Genomic DNA, 20,453 nt, shown 5'->3' with positions numbered 1-20,453 from the left:
GGAAGGTTGGCAGTTCAGCGGTTCGAATCCCTAGCGCCGTGTCACGGAGCGAGCTCCCGTTCCTTGTCCCAGCTTCTACCAACCTAGCAGTGTCATGCCCCTGGTGGCGACGGACTCTGAGGGAGAGGAAGAACAGCCGACGGAGTGGAAGTGTGGGTCCGGAGGTTGTAGAGAAGGCTGGGCAGAGGCCTGCTGGGCAGTCAGAGGGGGACCCAGGCCCATCCCCTCTCCATCCTAGGGCACGCAAGGAGGAGAGGATAAGGGAGCGACGTGGTCTACTGGTGAGGAGAGGGCCTTGATCCTCTTCATAGGCTGCAGCTGTGACAACTGGATAAGAGGACAGAGATGCGTACAGGCGAGTGCTGGAAACAAAGCGTGGAATATCTCTAACTTTATTGTTCCTCTCTGAGTTTGGCGTCCTTCCTAGTGTGTGTTCTGATATCTGTGGACATCTTCAAGCCCTTATCTTGCCTGGTTTGTGTTGTTTTTTATTCTTTATAATTTAACGCCATTTCCTCCTACTTGTAACTATTTGTGGGGGAGTTTTTTGTCTCCAGTCAAGGATATTTGGAGCTTGGAAGCAAAGTGAAGGAATAAAAGGGGCTTTACCTGTTTTTTGTCACTGTGTTTATTTTGTATCCCACCCTGGGTTATCACGGAAAGCATGTAAAAAATGCAAGTAGAAAAATAGGGACCCCTTTGGTGGGAAGGGAACAGCATTCTATGCGCCTTCGAAGGCGTTTAGTCCTGCTGGCCACATGACCACGGAGACGTCTTCGGACAGCGCTGGCTCTTCGGCTTTGTAACGGAGAGGAGCACCACCCCCTAGAGCTGGAAACGACTAGCACAGTGATGGCTAACCTTGTTGCGTGTCAAAAGTGCGTGCGCAAGAGCACACACGCATGCCTGCACCCATAATGCAATACACCCATGCCCCCTCCAACACACTCCCCCCGCCCCCCTGCACATGCGTCTTCCGCATGCGCCCTGCCCTCCCACGCATGCACGGCAGATAACCCAAAATTAGCTGGCTCGCAGGAGGCACGCACGCATGCACAGTGGAACTGAACTGGGGCGACGGCTCGTATGCCCATAGAGATGGCTCTGTGTGCTACTTCCAGCACGTGTGCCATAGGTTCTGTCTCCCAACAAATCCACCCCCATTCAAATCATAGCTGCATCTCTCAGAGAAAATAAAATTGATTTATTAGAAGTGGCCATCTTGGTGTTAGCTGGATGCAGCCGATACTAAAATACACCATTCATTTCCCCCTTAACCCTGGTCTTCCCCCCACCCCCTGGGTGTATATCCTCCAATGGGACACATCCATAGCCAAGAGTCATCGGTTCACCATCACGGGACCAGCGGGGGTAACCTTTACCTTTACCTATGGCTTATCCAGTTAACTAATGCTATTCCAACCAGGGCCTTAAGAGCTGCTCCAAAGGTTTCCTTTCCTTGGAAAACTCTTTTTTCCGCTCTTCTCAAAAAAGCTTTAACAAGGTGTTTTTGTACTTCAGGCATACTAGAAGCTTCTGCTTTCAAGTGATGCTTTCAGTTTTGTTTAGGGGGGGCTATCTGGCTGCCCCCTCTGCTGTCTCAATTCCTTTTCTTGAAATTTAAAAATCCAGGGAAACTTCAGGCTACTGCAATGAACACGACACCGGGATAGTGAAGCAATAGAAGACACCTCTTGGCATTCAATCTATCTAGCGTAGCATCTTCTCCCCTTGACAAAAAAAATTCTTTTCTGCAATTTTCTTTTGAAAGGGAATTCTTTTTCTCTTTTTTTTTTAATCGCATGACAGTCCCTCGGTAGGAAAACCTCCCAGCCACGATGGTTTCACTTCAGTTTCTCTTCTCTAAAAGTTTGAAACAAATTATCTCGCGTCGGGTTAAAATGAGCAATAGAAGAAGAACTTGGGGCTTGTGGTGAACTGGTTGTTTTTTGAGCATGGCTGAGTGTGCTGAACCATAAGTTAATTGTTCTCTGCGTGCGTTCGGACTCTTTGCCAAATGTGGTGAGGGTTAGCTTGTGGTTAAACGTGGCCTTGTGTTCAGCGACGAAGTAAAGACTTTCCCTTGACAATTCGACCATAATTTAGGACAGGATCTCCATGAAGGAACTGGAGAAGCACAGTGAAAATACAGGAAATACAGAAAATCCTTTTAACTGCTGGATTTGGAGAAGGGGATGTGATGTTCAAGCCCAAAGCAAATTAGGAATGCCCACTATGTTTTTCTCTTCCCTAAGCACCAGGGCAAATACTTTTCTCCGGAGGGTCCTTTTGCTTTAAAAACCATCTTAGATATTGCTCTGCGCCTCTGATCTCGCAGTGCTGGCGTTCTTGGAAAGCTAAAACCTGTCACCTGTGCCAGAGTGTATGGCTCTTCCCTGCTTTTCCATTGAAATATCCATTAGTTGTGCAGTTCCCTTAGATGCTCTGACTCTGTCCAAATTCTCCAGTTGCCTGTTCTCAAAAGCACCCGAGGACAAGACCAGAAATAACAGATGGAAGCTTCAAAAGAGACCCAACCTAGAACTAAGAAATGTCCTTTTCAGTGAGGACACTTAGTCAGTGGAACAACTTGCCTCCAGAAGCTGTGGAAGTTTTTAAAGAAGAGATCGGACAGCCATTAGTCCAAAATGGCATAGGGCAGCGGTCCCCAAACTTGCCAACTATAAGACTTGTGGACTTCAACTCCCAGAATTCCTGAGCTAACACGACTGGAGGAGGAATTCTGGGAGTTGAAGTCCACAAGTCTTAAAGTTGCCAAGTTTGAAGACCCCTGGTATAGGGATGGTCTCTTGCTTGAGTTGAAGGTTGGACTTGAAGATCTACCTCCAACATCCCTTCCAACCCCGTTACTCTGTATTCTGCATCTTCTGCTTCTAACTCCAGGTTCTTCAAACTTGGCCATTTCAAGATGTGAGGACTTCCAAGTCCCGGAATTCCTCAGCCATCATGAATTCTGGGAGGTGGCCCACACATCTTAAAGACAAGGGTCTTCAAACTTGGCAACTTTAAGACTTGTGGCCTTCAACTCCCAGAACTTGGCAACTATAAGACTTGTGGACTTCAACTCCCAGAATTCCTGAGCTAACATGACTGGAGGAGGAATTCTGAGAGTTGAAGTCCACAAGTCTTAAAGTTGCCAAGTTTGAAGACCCCTGGTATAGGGTCTCCTGCTTGAGCTGAAGGTTGGACTTGAAGATCTACCTCCAACATCCCTTCCAACCCCGTTACTCTGTATTCTGCATCTTCTGCTTCTAACTCAGGGTTTTTCAAACTTGGCCATTTCAAGATGTGAGGACTTCCAAGTCCCGGAATTCCTCAGCCATCATGAATTCTGGGAGTTGGCCCACACATCTTAAAGACAAGGGTCTTCAAACTTGGCAACTTTAAGACTTGTGGCCTTTAACTCCCAGAACTTGGCAACTTTAAGACTTGTGGACTTCAACTCCCAGAATTCCTGAGCTAACACGACTGGAGGAGGAATTCTGGGAGTTGAAGTCCACAAGTCTTAAAGCTGTCAAGTTTGAAGACCCCTGGTATAGGGTTGAGTTGAAGGTTGGACTTGAAGATCTACCTCCAACATCCCTTCCAACCCCATTACTCTGTATTCTGCATCTTCTGCTTCTAACTCAGGGTTTTTCAAACTTGGCCATTTCAAGATGTGAGGACTTCCAAGTCCCGGAATTCCTCAGCCATCATGAATTCTGGGAGTTGGCCCACACATCTTAAAGACAAGGGTCTTCAAATTTGGCAACTTTAAGACTTGTGGCCTTCAACTCCCAGAACTTGGCAACTATAAGACTTGTGGACTTCAACTCCCAGAATTCCTGAGCTAACATGACTGGAGGAGGAATTCTGAGAGTTGAAGTCCACAAGTCTTAAAGTTGCCAAGTTTGAAGACCCCTGGTATAGGGTCTCCTGCTTGAGCTGAAGGTTGGACTTGAAGATCTACCTCCAACATCCCTTCCAACTCCGTTACTCTGTATTCTGCATCTTCTGCTTCTAACTCCAGGTTCTTCAAACTTGGCCATTTCAAGATGTGAGGACTTCCAAGTCCCAGAATTCCTCAACCATCATGAATTCTGGGAGGTGGCCCACACATCTTAAAGACAAGGGTCTTCAAACTTGGCAACTTTAAGACTTGTGGCCTTCAACTCCCAGAATTCCTGAGCTAACACGACTGGAGGAGGGATTCTGGGAGTTGAAGTCCACAAGTCTGGAAGCTGTCAAGTTTGAAGACCCGTGTGAAGAAGTTGCCAACTTTGGGGGAAACCACCGAGAATTGATTGGGAGCATCTCTTCTTTCTTTTCCATGGAGGCAGGAAAGGTTTTCATGGGTTGTGGCCCACGGATGGAGCTCAAGCGACCTCTTGGCCAGCTCCTCCTTGCTTCTTCAGCTGGTCTCCTTGGGTTCCTTCCAGCTCGCTGCAGGTCTCAGTGACGGAAAGCCAACTGCCCGCTTTTGCCCAGCTCCCCCTCCTCTGGCCTGAGCTGAAAGGCGTGCGTCGTGCCACTGGTGGGCGGCGTCATTCGGAATTTAAGAAGCCTGGAGTGTGTGCCTGAGAACAAAAACAACCTCCCGCTGATATTTGGAACGAAGCTCTGGGCCGGTTTGGGGGCAGGGCGCCAGGTTAGCGCACGGAGCAAATTCCAGGCCGTTGGGCTAAGCCTCGAAACGTTGAGGCCCGGAAGGGCCTCTCCTTGGAGAGAAGAGAAACAACCTAGAACTAAGGAGACGTTTCCTCACCGTCAGAAACAATTAATCAGCGGAACAATTTGCCTCCAGAAGTTGTGAATGCGCCAACACTGGAAGTTTTTAAAGAAGAGATTAGAAAACAGTTTGTCTGAAATGGTATAGGGCTTCCTGCCTGAGCAGGGGGTTAGACTAGAGGACCTCCAAGGTGCCTTCCAGCTATTCTGTTCTCTTCTTTCCTATAATTCCCATTCCTATTCTCTTCTCTTCTATGTCTTCTCTTCTCTATAATTCCCATTCCTATTCTCTTCTCTTCTCTTCTATTTCTTCTCTTCTCTATAATTCCTATTCCTATTCTTCTATTTTCTCTATAATTCCTATTCCTATTCTTCTATTCTATTCTATTTCTTCTCTTCTCTATAATTCCTATTCCTATTCTTCTATTTTCTCTATAATTCCTATTCCTATTCTTCTATTTCTGCTCTTCTCTTCTCTTCTCTTCTCTTCTCTTCTCTATAATTCCTATTCTTCTCTTCTTTTCTCTTCTCTCCTATTCCTATTCTTCTATTCTATTTCTTCTCTTTTCTATAATTCCTATTCCTATTCTTCTCTTCTATTCTATTTCTTCTCTTCTCTTTAATTCCTATTCCTATTCTTCTATTTTCTCTATAATTCCTATTCCTATTCTTCTATTTTTGCTCTTCTCTTCTCTTCTCTTCTCTTCTCTTCTCTATAATTCCTATTCCTATTCTTCTCTTCTTTTCTCTTCTCTTCTCTCCTATTCCTATTCTTCTATTCCTTCTCTTCTCTTCTCTTCTCTTCTCTTCTCTTCTCTTCTCTTCTCTTCTCTTCTCTTCTCTTCTCTTCTCTTCTCTTCTCTTCTCCTATTCCTATTCCTATTCCTATTATTCTATTCTATTCTATTCTATTCTATTCTATTCTATTCTATTCTATTCTATTCCTTCTCTTCTCAACACACTCAAGAAACATACGAGAATGGATGTTTCTCTTGCTTTCTGCAAGGTCCTATAGGGTCTTGCGGCATGCAGTGGGATGCCCAAAAGAGTGAAATCAGGTGCTTTTAAAGAGCTCATTTGTATTTAAGAAACATCAGCGCCCCACTTCCTGCATGGCAACGGGCAAGGCGGCTCGTAAACAAAGTCGGCATTCAAAACCAGCCAGGGGAGGATTATCATGAAAGCAAACAGCTCAGAATTGTCCAAAGGCAGCCAGCCCATCAGCTGCCTCAACTCAGTAAGCCAAGCAAAGCATCCCAAAGATTGGAGATGAACGTTTGGCATCATTGGAATTGTTTTGTGTTTTGTTTTTTGTCTCCAGGCTGTAAGTGGTCTTCTTGCATAGATTTGCGTCCCGCCTTCCCTCCCGTCCCAAAACAATCCCTTCTTCTAGGTGCAAAGAGGGAGAGAATCAAAAGCAACCTCAGGATCAGTTCTGGGTTGCAGAACTCTAATGTGCCACCAGATGGCAGCATTTTCTATCTCATTGCCCCCTAGTGGCTCTCCACTGTTCTTTGCAGCCCAGGTGCAGGAGCTCTGCTACCATGGCTTGGTGAACATTCGTTTGGCTTTCGCAACCATGTCGGCATAAATTAACTAGGCAAGTAACCACAGTTTAAAGTACCGACGATAAGAGCAATAACTCCTACATCTGTGAGCACAAAGACACCAAGATCCAATTCAAAACATTCTTGAGTCCTTCTGAAGAAGAGAGATGCCGTTCACAAAAGCTTCTGCCTTTTAATAAAAAGTATTAGTTGAAAAAGACACTAGTCTGATTTGTTTAATAGGCAGAAGTTGTACTAAGCAGGCTTGCTAAGATTAAACTTGGAGTAACAACTTGATGTTATAATTATATACATTCATGCATGCATGCATACTATACACACACACACACACACACACACGCACGCATATACACACATATACATATATACATACATATATAAAACCTCATGGGACGCAGTGGCTCAGTGGCTAAGGCGCTGAGCTTGTCGATCAGAAAGGTCGGCCATTCGAATCCCTAGCGCTGCATCATGGAGTGAGCTCCTGTTCCTCGTCCCAGCTTCTGCCAACCGAGCAGTTCGAAAGCACGTAAAAAAAAAATTCAAGTGGGAAGGGAACAGCGTTCTGTGCGCCTTCGGCGTTTAGTCGTGCCCGTCACATGACCACGGAGACGTCTTCAGACAGCGCTGCCTCTTGGGCTTTGTAACGGAGATGAGCAGCGCCCCCTAGAGCCACAAAACGACTAGCACGGATGTGCAAGGAGGGGAAGCTTTACCTTTAACAACCTGAGCTTGCCAAGATCCAAATCTCAGAGGGCAGAGGGTCCCGTGGATTGCACTATGATTGTGGCCCTACACCCAACAGTTTCCCCACATCCATGGCTTTGGAAAGGTTGGGGAGCGCCCCCCCCCCCCCGGGTAAGCCTTGGCTGCTGTCCTCTTGCTCAGGGTAGAGAACCATGGCAGCCTTGTCTCTTTTATTTCTAGACTTCACCACCGTGTTTGGAGGCTTCCTTCTCTTCCATATAAAGAACATATAAAGAACAGTTTCAGGAATTGAGTTTTGTCTAGTTTACCGGAAAGAAGGACTAGGGGGGACATGAGAGCAGTGTTCCAATCTCTCAGGGGCTGCCACAAAGAAGAGGGTGTCAAGCTATTCTCCAAAGCAGGGGTCTCCAAACTTGGCAACTATATATAAGCCTGGTGGATTCTGGGAGTTGAAGTCCTCCAGGCTTAAAAGTTGCCAAGGTTGGGGAATTCTGGGAGTCGAAGTCCACCAGGTTTAAAGTTGCCAAGGTTGTGGAGACCCCTGCTCCAAAGCATCTGAGGGCAGGACACGAAGCAACGGATGGAAACTAATCAAGGAGAGAAGCAACCTGGAATTAGGGAGAAATTTCCTGACAGTTAGAACAATTAATCAGTGGAACAACTTGCCACCAGAAGTTGTAAATGCTTCAACCTTGGAAGCTTTTTTTTTTTTTTTTTTAAAGAGATTGGTCAGCCATTTGTCCAAGGTGGTGTAGGGTTTTTTTCCTGCCTAAGCAGGGGGCTGGACTAGAAGTCCTCCGCGGTCCCTTCCAGCTCTAGAAATATTCTCCTTCTATTTCCAGGGAAATCCCACATGGCTATTGTGCAGAAGGTGAACAACGAAGGGGAAGGGGACCCATTCTACGAAGTCATGGGGTTGGTGACCCTGGAAGACGTCATTGAAGAGATCATCAAGTCGGAGATCATGGATGAGTCAGACGACTACAGTAAGTGGGTTCCAACACAGGTATGGCCTGTTTAAGGGCGTCTTCTCTTCTGACTCTCCTTGTTTTCCTTAGCTCAGCTAAGTTTGCGTTGCTAGGACGACAGGTCTCTTTGCCTTCTAGAGCCGTGAAGCCCACCACCCCAGAGAGAGAAGGTTCTAGAACGAGGGAACAAAGCAACTTCTCGGCATACAGTTCTCTCAGTGCTTCTTAAGCTTCATGAGCGACTTTATGAGCCACAGTGGCGCGGTGGTGAGAGTGCGGTACTGCAGGCTGCTTCTGCTGACTACCGGCTGACTGCACTTTTGGCAGTTTAAATCCCACCAGGCTCAAGGTTGACTCAGCCTTCCCTCCTTCCGAGGTGGGTCAAATGAGGAGCCAGATTGTTGGGGGACAAGAGGCTGACTCTGTAAACCGCTTAGAAAGGGGAAGGGTAGGGTAGGGTAAGGTAGGGAAGAAGGGAAGGAAGCAAGCAAGCATCTAATAAGGGAGCTATAAAATGTGCAATGCTCACGTTGATGAAGCTTCTATTCACTTGGAGAACCAGCTTCAAAGTATGAGCCACAGTGGTGCAGTGGTTAGAATGCTGTACTGCAGACTAACTCTGCTGACTGCCAGCAGTTCGATCCTGACCAGCTCAAGATTGACTCATCCTTCCGTCCCTCTGAGGTCAGTAAAATGAGGACCCAGATTGTTAGGTGCAAGAGGCTGAAGGCTATTGCTTGGGAAGGGGAGGGAAGGAAGGAAAGTGAAGGAAGGAAGGAAGGAAGGAAGGAAGGAAGGAAGGAAGGAAGGAAGGAAGGAGAAGGAACCACCCACCTAATAAGGGAGCTATAAAATGTGCAATACTAACATTGATGAAGCTCCTATCAACTTGGAGAAAGGAGAACCAGCATCATAGTATGAGCCACAGTGGTGTAGTAGTTAGGATGCTCTACTGCAGACTAACTCTGCCCACTACCAGCAGTTCAATCTTGACGGGCTCCAGGTTGACTCAGCCTTCCGTCCTTCCGAGGTGGGTCAAATGAGAACCCGGATTGTTGGGGGCAAGAGGCTGACTCTGCAAACTGCTTAGACAGGGGCTGTAAAGTACTATAAAGCTGTATATAAGCCTTAAGGGCTATTGCTATGTGTGCACATCAACTCCAGCATGCCGGAATTAGGGGAATTCTGGGAGCTTATTCATTTATTTAGGAAATTTATATTGCCTATTCGCCCATGGTGACTCGAGGTGGCTTACAAGGATATAAAAACCTCATATGAAAACCGATAAAACTAACCAAAGAGAGAATCATATAATAAATTAATAAAATAATACAATAAAACAACCCACCCCCACTGCACGCCCTGGCGACAGCACTTCACACAAGCCATTTGATGGGCTCCATCCTGCTCTGGGTTCCCCAGGCCCACTGGCAGATCCAGGTCTTCAGTGCCTTCCGGAAGAGTATTAATGAGGGGACCGTTCTAATCTCTGGGGAGGATGATGTTCCAGAGGGAGGAGCCACCACAGAGAAAGCCCTTCTGGGTCCCACCACGTGTATCTCCCTAAGGCAGAGCTCTCCAAACTTGGCAGCTTTAAGACTTGTGGACTTCAACTCCCAGAATTCCTCCTCCAGTCACGTTAGCTTAGAAATTCTGGGAGTTGAAGTCCACAAGTCTTAAACTTGCCAAGTTTGGAGACCCTTGCAGTAGACCGATCCCAACTCACAGACCAAACCCTGCTCCCTTCTAGCACTGATGATATTACCTGGTTGGGTAATGAAACATCTGCAAGAAAACCACCAAAGCTCAAGAGAACATCAAAGACCCCACTGGTTCAACTCTGAGCTACAATTATTCTCTTCTATTAGGACAGGGGCCTCCAACCGTGTCAGCTTTAAGACTTGTGGACTTCAACTCCCAGAATTCCTCCTCCAGTCGTGTTAGTACCAGTCATGTTAGTTAAAATTCTGGGAGTTGAAGTCCACAAGTCTTAAACATGCCAAGTTTGGAGACCCTTTGTTCTAAATGCTCCATTTTCAGCCCTGCTCGCTCACCGAACCAGTTGTTAAACCGGCAGCATCCCACCTGGTCGCATAGATGTGACCGTCAACCGATGTTGAGAGTTGGAAGTCCACCCATTTTAAAATCGATGCGGTTCAGGAAAACAATTGAGTTATTTCAAGGGTTTAGCAAGCAGTCTTCACACTAGCTTCCATTTCAAGCTTTCCTCCCCAAATTCTATCACATTTATTGCCCGGTTTAGCACACCCAAGCATTGAGGACAGGAGATTAATTCTACTTACAAAGCCCACGAAAGCTTCCATTTCTGCAGCAAAGGTCAAGAAACAAACATGGCCTCTAGATGTTTTGGGCTTCAGGACTCTTCTGTCCCTCCCCTGATGGCAGGAAGATTGTGGGAATTGTTGGGAACGTTTATTGAGAGGGAAGTTGGAAACATTTCGGGCTTTTTAAAATGTATTATCTTTTGTCAAAATGTAGTAAAGTATAAAAGGAAATATTTCTCTGGAGCTTAATCGTATGTTCACTGGAGTTAGCAGAACATCCTTAAAGTGAGCTGAAAAGCACTGTTCATAATTTTTATTATGGCAGGTAATGCATATCTCCCTCAGAGTCCATATAATTGTTTCTTGACTGAGGGGTGCACCCTGAACTCGGTTGGTTTTCTTGTAGACGTTTCATTACCCAACTAGGTAACATTATGAGGCTAAAGAGGAGGAGGAGGAGGAGGAAAAGGAGGAGGACTGTGGGGTCCTTGGTGCTCTCTGAACTTGGTTGTTTTCTTGCAGACATTTCATCACCAAACTAGGTAACATTATCAGGATAAAAAGGAGGAGGAGGAAGAGGGGGAGGACTGGGGGGGTCCTTGGTGCTCTCTGAACTTGGTTGGTTTTCTTGCAGACGTTTCATTACCCAAACTAGGTAACATTATCAGTCCTAGTACATCACTAGCACTGATGATGCTACCTAGTTTGGGTAATTGTCTACAGAGATCCTCAGTCATCCAGGTCATGGTTGACCCAAAAGGTGCTTTTTTCAAAAGGCACCTGGGCTTTTTTTTGTGTTTCCTGGAAGACATTTTCTTCAGAACTGAGGAAGCTTCTTGGATGAGAAGCTAAACATTTTCAAGGAAGACCAAGAAAGTCCAGTTGCTTCTTGAAAGGGGGGGGGGGGGACACCTTTGGGATAGTTTGCGAGAAAACCACCAAACCCAGAGCGCACCAAGGACCCCACAGGTCAATCCTGAGCTGCGAATCTTCTCCCTTTGTTGTTTCTTGACTCCTTCCAAGTTGTGTAGCTTACTAAAAGAAAGAAAGAAAGAAGTATTTTTTTCCCTCCTACTCAATGTCTGTAAAAGCAAACCCCGGCTCAGGAGACCTGATACCATTTCAGACAAAATAGTTGTTTAAAAAAACCCTCCGTGATGAAGCACCCACCATGCCTGGAGCTTTGGCCTTTGAGATTCCTTCCTTGGGGTCCCTTGGAGAGGTTTTAAGGCCACGAGGGCTGGAATCTTGCAGCCGTGGGGATTTAAAATGACACCAGGATGCAAAATGGAAGCCTGCACCCATAACGATGTTCTGTGTTGGCCCAGAGTTGTGCAAGATCTTGGTCCACAACCGTTTGTGCAGTTTGATTCTTCTTGCTGTCTCTTCGCCTCCTCCTCCTCCTCCTCCAAACTCCAGGGGAGAACCGATTGAAGAAGAAGCCGCCTCCGCTTGGAAGCCTGATGGACCGCCGGAAAGAAGATTTCTCCTTGTTCAAAGTTTCCGACAACGAGTACAAGGTGAAAATCTCCCCTCAGCTACTCCTAGCTACCCAGCGCTTCTTATCTAGAGGTAAGGCCAGGGGAGAAACGCTGTCCTATTGTGGAACCGTGGTTATTTTATTTTATTTTATTTATTTGTGAGGTCAAAAGGTAAAGGTTCCCCTCCTTGCACATCCATGCTACTCGTTTCTGGCTCTAGGGGGCGCTGATCATCTCCGTTACAAAGCCGAAGAAGAGCCAGCGCTGTCCGAAGACGTCTCCGTGGTCATGTGGCCGGCAGGACTAAACGCCTTCGAAGGCGCACGGAACCCTGTTCCCTTCCCACCAAAGGGGTCCCTATTTTTCTACTCGCATTTCTTTTACATGCTTTCGAACGGCTAGGTTGGCAAAAGCTGGGACAAGGAACGGGAGCTCACTCCGTTACGCGGCGCTGGGGATTCGAACCGCTGAACTGCCGACCTTTCTCATTGACAAGCTCAGCGTCTTAGCTACTGAGCCACCACATCCCTTATTTATTTGTATCTCGCCTTTATTGTTTTTACAAATAATAAAGAGGGTAACAAACATCCTCAAAATAACTCCAGGCAACAGACTCTCAACACAACTTTCTCCTCACAACAACAACCCTGTGAGGTGGGTTGAGCTAAGAGAGAGAAGGCCTGGCCCCAAATCACCCCAAGACGCTGGCTTCCATGGCAAAGGCAGGACTTGAACTCATGGTCTCTCACTTGCTCACCCTGGTGCCTTTAACCACAAGGCCAAACTGATTTTTAGAATTGGAAGGGACCTTGAAGGTCTTCTAGTCCAACCCCAGCTTATCTTTTCTATTTCTTTCTTTTGTTTTTTGTTTTAACTGGGGCCACCTGGAAAAAAATAGAAAACATCCTGTAGAGGACTAGCAACATTTTGTGCTGTTTAATCTTGAACTGTAAAAAAGGAAAAGGATCTCCCTTAGGCTCCCGTAGGTAGGATGGTCATGTTTTTGGGGTATCAAGAATCTCTAGCACAAGATTGTTCTCTTAAATTCAATTTATTTGCTGCAGTATTTTAATTTCTAAGCATAAGATTAAACACAGGGTCAAACCACACGGGGTCAAACCAGTCAAACCACATACCCCAATATCTGAAATATATTTATTTTTACTTACTGAGTGGAGTTTGTTTAGCCAAGGAACCCAAAGGGGCTTTTTTCAAGAGGCAACTGGACTTTCTGTTTTTTTGCTTTGAGGACGTTTCACTTCTCATCCAAGAAGCTTCTTCAGCTCTTTAGCCAGGGAAGAAACCCGTCTTCCAGTTCCACCCCACATCCCCTCTTAAATTTGAGCATCCATGCAGATTAAAAAATGAATGCATAAAAGAATAAATGAAATTTAAACAAAAAAAAACAAAAAAGCTGGAAAAAGCCCAAGACATAATATTTACAGGATCCAATCAGGGTCGGTCCCTGGGATCACAAATTTATTCTTTCAAGGTTTTAGACCCAATAAGCTGGTGGCAAACAGAATAAATAAATAAAATAGCCCAAAACACTCATTCTGGTGACCCAGATTAGATCCTGCAACATTATTCTGGAACGTGTGTGTGTGTGTGTATTTATTCGCCTTCATTCGTGACATAATATTTAGAGACATAAATACATCAGTAAATACCATAATGATTAACTGCAGTCCCTCATAATCCACATTTTAATAAATTCTGCAAACCACTTAATAATTGGAGCCCTATCTTTGTGTTTCTGATGCCAGATACGTCTTTTGATTGCAAGTCTATTTTCTTTATCTGGAACATCTCCCCATGTTCTAGAGATAAAATATAAATATAACAAATGAACTAATGATATGATTCAAAAGGGAAAAAGACCCATGGTTTTTGTAGTCAGTTAAAGAACTCTTCACACGCATAAAACAGTGTTAATAATCTGTTTTGCTGTCAACGTTCACATCATTTCACTTTGATATCTTCAACATTTATTGCCAACTCAACTGTTGGTTCAACTGTTGTTACAAAATCCCTCCAAATTGGCATAAAGGAATGTAAAATTTGTGTATTGTTTTATTTAGTTTCCCAGTACAATTGATGTTGCTTATTTAAGTATCCTGTGACTATCATTGAGTGTTGTATCCTATGATTCCTGATGAATGTATTTATGATGACTATGATCGCGATTTATCCCTTGTTGCTTATATGTGCACTGAGAGTTTGTGCACTGAAGACAAATAGCTTGTGTGTCGAATCCCACTTGGGCAAAAAAAAAAAAAGAATTTCTATAAAGTTACCCAGGTGTCAAACAAACAGATCAAACAGATAATCAGAGTTGAAAGGGACCTTGTAGGTCATCTAGTCCAACCCCCTGCCCAAGTGGGAGACCCTACACCATTTCTGACAAATGGCAGTCTAATCTCTTCTTGAAAGTCTCAAGTGATGGCACTCCCACAACTTCCGAGGGCAACTTCTGTTCCGTTGGTGGATTGTTCTCACTGTCAGAAAATTCCTCCTTATTTCCAGGTTGAACTTCTCCTTGATTAGTTTCCATCCATTATTCCTTGCCTGGCCTTCGGTTGCTTTGGAAAATAGCTTGACCCCCTTCCTCCTCTCTGGGGCAGCCCCTCAAATATTGGAAGACTACTCTCATGTCTCCCCTGGTCCTTCTCTTCACTAGACCAGCCAGGCCCAGTTCCTGCAACCGTTCATCGTATGTTTCATCCTCCAGTCCCCTCATCATCCTGGTTGTTCTTCTCTGGACTTTTTCTAGAGCCTCAACATCTTTTTTATAATGTGGTGACCAAAACTGGATGCAGGATTCTAGATGTGGCCTTACTAAGGGTTTATAGAGCGGTATTAGTACCTCACTGGACCTCGATTGTAATGCAATTTAGGATTGCATTGGCTTTTGGGGCTGTGTGAAGACTCCTGTTTTTAAAAAAAACAAACGATGCCACCGTGTTTTCTGCCTCCCCTGCTGCCACTCACCCTCCTCCCTTTCTCCTCCAGAGGTGGATCTCTTCAGCCCAGGCCGGATCTCGGAGAAGGTCCTCCTGCATCTGCTGCAGCATCCCAGCGTCAACCAAGAATTGAAATTTGACGACTGCAACCGCTTGGCTGCTGAACATTACCTGTATCAGCGCAACCAGCCGGTCAATTACTTTGTGCTCATCCTGCAGGTACGATACGTTTAGGGCAGGGGTGGCTAACCTTTTGGGGGCTCCCGTGCCAAAAACTGCGCTCGCGTGCCAGCTCTCAGAAGGCAAGGCGCACGCCCATTGCACATGCGTGCGCGATCCCCCCCCCACGCCGCCCCCTTACTGGCACTGCGCATGCACACACACCTCCCAGCCTGATTTGGGGCCCGTTTCATCGCTTTCGGTATTTCCGGAAATACAGGAAATGACGAAACGGGCCTGTTTTTCGGCCTCCAAAGGCTGCAGAGGCTTCCCTTGAGCCTCTCAGAGGCCGAAAAAAGGCCTCCAACGGGCCAAAAATCATCTGGGAAGCATGCGCAGTGCAGGTAAGTTTGCTTGGGGTTTGCGTGCCCGTGCAAATGGCTCTGCGTGCCACCTGTGGCATGTGTGTCATAGGTCCGCCATCACGGGTCTAGGGGCACGCAGGGAGGACCTTGAGGGAGGATGGAGGCCCTGGTTCAAGAACCGGGTTGGAGGCGAAAGCAACTTCTCAGAAAGAAGGCAAAAGTCTATCAAACAACGCAACAAAGCAGACTTTGGCCTCCAGACCCAGCCCAGGGGGAGCAGACGGTCACACGGAGTGAGGAGTACTTCCCAGTAGAGCCAGGGGTGTCCAACTCAAGGCCCGTGGGGCATATCTGGTCTGCGGGGTGCTTAAACCTGTGTAAGTTGCGATCGTATGTTGAGGTAGGGCAGGGATCTGGTAACTTTAAGACTTGTGGACGTCAACTCCCAGAATTCCCCAGCCAGCTAGCAGCCAGCCTGGAAGGCATTACATGGAGAGAGTGTGTATATATATATATGTATGTATGTATGTATGTATGTATATGTATGTATGTATGTATGTATGTATGTATGTATGTATGTATGTATGTGTATATATGTTTTCTTAAGTTTTAGCGGGTACTTACATGTATGGTATTCAGCTTTGCTCGGGTATTTTTCCATGTCATTGTAGTTGTGCTTTTAAAGTTGTAGCAACGTTTCGGCAGAATCTCATCTGCCATCATCAGGCTTCTGTATTGTGTATATATGTATATGTATATGTATATATATATATGTGTGTGTGTGTGTGTGTGTGTACACATACACATACATGTATAGATATAGATATAGATATAGATAGGTATAGATATAGATAGATAGATATGTATATATATAGATATGTATAGATATAGATATTTGAGCATCAGTAGCACAGTGGTTAGAGTGCAGTACTGCAAGCTACTTTTACTGCAATTTGGCAGATCGAATCCCACCAGGCTCAAAGTTGACTCAGCCTCCCGTCCTTCCGAGGTGGGTAAAATGAGGACCCAGATTGTTGGGGGGCAAGAGGCTGACTCTGTAAACCGCTTAGAGAGAGGCTGTAAAAGCACCGTGAAGCGGTATATAAATCTAAGGGCTATTGCTATATGAGGGGGGAATGCACCACTGTCTATAAATGGGGAGGCATGGAACCAACCACTTTCAATCCTTCCATAAATCCTATTGCAACTGGAAGACCTGCAACTTAGCACTTAGCAGGTCTTCGTTTCCAAGACTTTAATTTTGCTCAGTTTGTCAAATAAAAAGGATGCCTTCTGCGGCGTCGCTTCTTACCCCCGGAATTCAAAATGGTCCAGTCCATTGTGCCTTTTTGCTGGCATGCCCTTTCTGATGCACGAGTAGAACTCGGCGCAGGGCTCCCCATCTCCTGAATCAAAAGCCTGAAATGCTGCTAGCCCTCGCTCTTCGGCCACTCCGTTGAGGAGGAGGGTGTCGGGGAGGGGGGAAAGCCACTGGCACTGCAATCTCTCTGGGATGAGTAGTGAGTCCTAATGCCATCTGGGAGCGGATATGGAGAAAAGGTGAGATGCCCGGGCCAAGAGGAGGCTGGATTGCTGAGAAAGGAGGATAACTCGCCACAGCCAACTCTTTGAATGATCCCATAATCCCTTGCGGGGGGGTGGAGTCTGGGCAACTGAATGGAGCTAGCTGAGTGTTTTACTGGCCGGGTGCCTTTCCTGTCGCCGTTGCAGAGTTTTGTTCAGCAGGTAGATTCTCATTGTGCCCAGAGAGAGAGAGAAATATCTGCCTCTGCCAAGGATCGAACTCACAGCCTCCCGATTGAGAGGCGAGAGGCCGCTGCGCCACGCCTCGCCACAGCCAACTTGCCACGGTTAATTCGCCGCAGAACAATTCCGTTTTAATTATTTAACATAATTTGAACATGGTTTTTAAGTTTGGTCATTTACAATTTCATTTTGTCCCTTTGGCATCCTTTCTTTAGGATGGCTCTCTATTTTCCACCATTTGCACTTTAAACGAGCAGAGGACAGAGTTTTATCATCATTGCCTCTGATGAAAAATGGGTTTTGGTATCTGGGGGGGGAAAAAAAGCAAAAAAGCAGATGGATGATTGCTGCGTGCGTCTTTGTGGAGCATGTATTTGGGGTGACCCCCTAAACAGGGAAAGGAAGAATTAAGGGGTGGGGGAAGCAGCCTTTTTTCTATAGAAGAAGTTAAGAGAGCAACCACAATCCCGGGCTTTGGGAACCTTGGAAATTCATACTGTTGCTTCTCCACGCACAACGCACACAAAAAACACTCCTAGGTCAAAGGCTCATGTTGCCTTTTTGCTTCCTCTGCCAGGGCAGGGTGGAAGTTGAGATTGGGAAGGAAGGACTGAAGTTTGAAAACGGCGCCTTCACTTATTACGGTGTGTCTGCACTTACCGCTCCTTCTTCAGGTGAGTCCTTCGCTCAGTCTTGAGGTGAGCGGCCCTGGGATGACCCAAAGGGACGTGGCCCGAGGGCAACACAGTCAAATAAGCAATAAGAGTCCCTTTATTATCTCCAACTTTGCCCCCAATGTCCAGGTTACCTCCTGGCTGGAGAAAAACTCTCCCAGGAACAGCCTTTAACTGTAGAAAATTCAGTCCAAAACAAGGGACACGCAAACTGTAACTTAAAATCCAAACCAACCAACCGGAAGTAATTAGTTTGGCAGGGCAGGAGCAGGAATTTCAGACTTGAAATCACGGCAAAACACACACAGTTGGGAAGACGCCAGGAACACAGATAAGCCACGACGGTGCCAGATAAATTTACGTTTGCTTCCAACAACTTGCTGTGCGCAGCTTCCTCTTTTTATACACTGTGTTCCCAGCTGCAGTTAAATGAAGGGAATCAGGGCCCTTTCCTCCTCCGTAAGCCACGCAACTCACGTTGCTCCCTTCTCCATTCCTCCCTGCGTGCCCTAGGGTGAAGAGAGGGTGGGCCTGGGTCTTTTTACTTTTTAGCCAAGGCAACTTTAATACCTTTGGAACTGTGGGCTGGTTTCCGTGAGAAGAAAAGTTTAAAAAAAGAAAACAAAGTGAATGGCTTTGATATCTTATTCCCAAGCCTCCCCCAGTGTTGGAGGCTCTGTTGGAGTCTGACTCCGAGGGAGAGGAGGAACAGCCGACAGGGAGTCGAAGTGTGGCTCCGGAGGTTGTGGAGGAAGCTGGGGAAGGGCAGAGGCCGGCTGGGCAGTCAGAGGAGGACTCAGGGCCATCCCTTCTCCATCCTAGGGCATGCAGGGAGGAGAAGATAAGGGAGAAACATGAATGGCGTGGTCTATGGGGGTGGAAAGGGCCCTGATCCCCTTCATGGTTGCAGCTTGGATGACTGTTTAAAAGGACAAAGTGCGCATGGCCCAGTGCTGGAAGCAAAGTGTGTTTTATTGTTGCCTGAGCTTGTCTGTATTTTGGTTTCCTCCCAACTGGGGTGGCTGCATTATCTGGTCTGCAAGCGTAGTAATTCCTTCAGTGCGGTTTGTGTTTGGTTTTTTTTTTTATTTCAAATTAACTTTACTTTGGGTGCAGACTGCATTTACTCCCTTCGTAAACTGTTTTCTTTAAGAGTTTGATTTCCAGCCGAGGATAATTGGACATTGGGGACCAAGTTGGAGGCAATTCTATTTTTTGTGACCTGGTTATTTTTGTGTCACGCCATTTTGTCATCACACCCAGCGTTGCTTTTTCCTTCTCGACAGTCCACCAGTCCCCAGTGTCCACTTTACGGATGAATCGTCGCGAACAACAGGTTGACGGCACAGATCCCACCAATTATTCAGCATATTGCCCTGACTACACCGTTCGGGCCCTCACCGATCTGCAGTTCATCAAGGTGAGCGCCTTCCGTGATTTGCCAGGTAGAGGCTGGGAGTGGGGAGACGGTGAAAGTTGGGGACGGCTTGGCAGAAATTTATTTATTTATTTAAAAACTAGCTGGATACCCGTGCTTCGCTACAAAACTATGTGGTGAGGCTTACTTTTTGGGGAGGAAAATAAGGGGGGGGGGGGGAATTCTGCCTCTGTCTACCAACATCCATCGGTATTCATCTGGCTAGCGTCCTGTCAGTGTGTGTGAGAGTTGAGGGCTGTTTGAAAACTGGAAGAGTATTTGCTGTGTGAGCAAGGAGGAGACAGTAAGGAGCCTGGGTGTGGCTTAGCTCAACTATTCTATACTAAAGCTGCTTGGTGCTCTGAAACTGAAACTGAAACTCCTCTGCTTGTGTTTTGCATTTGGAAGAGATTTCTTTTCAGGTGGGGAGGGGGAGTAGAACTCCTTAGCATCAGAGCGTGTTAATAATAATAATATAGGAAATACTAATGTTCTGATGGTCATTTCGAAAAATCCTTTCTTAGTGAGCCCCTAGAAGCTAAGAGGAACATATGTGCCAAATTTCAGGTTTGTAGGCTTTACGGTTCTAGTTTTTTGAGGAAAATAAGGGAAAAAATTCTGCCTCTGCCTACCAGCATCCATCAATATTCATCTGGCTAATGTCCTGTCAGTGTGTGAGAGAGTTGAGGGCTGTTTGGAAACTGAAGCAGAATTTGCTGTGTGAGCAAGAAGGAGACAGCAAGGAGCCTGGGTGTGGCTTAGCTCAGCTGTTCTGTACTAAAGCTGCTTGGTAAACTGAAACTGAAAATGAAACTCCTCTGCTTGTGTTTTGCATTTGGAACAGTTGTAGCATGTTGCAGGAGCAATAGCATCGATTATTATTACTATTAACACTGTTTCATCCGTCTTCTGCCCTGCGAAGGTCACCCGTTTGCAGTATCTCAATGCCCTCATGGCCTCGAGGATACAGAACTCGCCCCAATCCCCCGAGGCTGTCGATCTGAAAATCATCCCTAGCAGCCAGACCAAGCTCCTGAATGACAAAAATGCGGCAACAGGTAAGCCCCTTCCACGTCCGGGGCGAGCGGTTGGGACCGTCCCCTGATTATTTCGGTTCTGGGCAGCCCCCTTGAGTTCCCTTCAGAAGCCTTGGTCCCCAAAAGCTCGCAGTCTCCTTCGGCTGTTCTGACCCAAGCCCTTTTCCAATAAAACAAACACAAACCAAAGGGAAAAGAAACCTTTTAATGAGTCTTACGAATCCCCGGTTAAAAGGCTGCTGCAAACTAATTAACTTTGATAAGCACAAGCCTGGACGAAACTCTGCGAGGCTACCAAGAATCAGCAACTTAAGATACTGTAATGTCCACGAGGCT

At 46.2% G+C, this 20,453-nt stretch overlaps 1 protein-coding gene across 2 annotated transcripts in view; it reads left to right on the top strand.

Annotated features, from left to right (window-relative positions):
* Positions 1-20,453, top strand: part of CNNM3 (cyclin and CBS domain divalent metal cation transport mediator 3) — a 46,632-nt gene that overhangs the window by 18,771 nt on the left and 7,408 nt on the right. For both annotated transcript variants that reach the window (XR_015750296.1, XM_026688187.2), the window contains exons 2-7: positions 7,844-7,987; positions 11,674-11,826; positions 14,748-14,917; positions 17,567-17,663; positions 18,950-19,083; positions 20,003-20,138. Coding sequence is in view for 1 of the 2 variants with exons in the window: in XM_026688187.2 (XP_026543972.1) it covers positions 7,844-7,987; positions 11,674-11,826; positions 14,748-14,917; positions 17,567-17,663; positions 18,950-19,083; positions 20,003-20,138 (834 nt within the window). In the remaining variant the exon portion in view is untranslated. The remainder of the gene's footprint in view (positions 1-7,843; positions 7,988-11,673; positions 11,827-14,747; positions 14,918-17,566; positions 17,664-18,949; positions 19,084-20,002; positions 20,139-20,453) is intronic.

This window comes from Notechis scutatus, chromosome 7 (assembly GCF_049901735.1).
Source record: "Notechis scutatus isolate UNSWTSFEM ecotype Mainland chromosome 7, rNotScu1.2, whole genome shotgun sequence".
Taxonomy (NCBI): domain Eukaryota; kingdom Metazoa; phylum Chordata; class Lepidosauria; order Squamata; family Elapidae; genus Notechis; species Notechis scutatus.
Note: the sequence above shows the minus strand (reverse complement) of the source record. Positions and strands in the feature narration are given on the sequence as shown.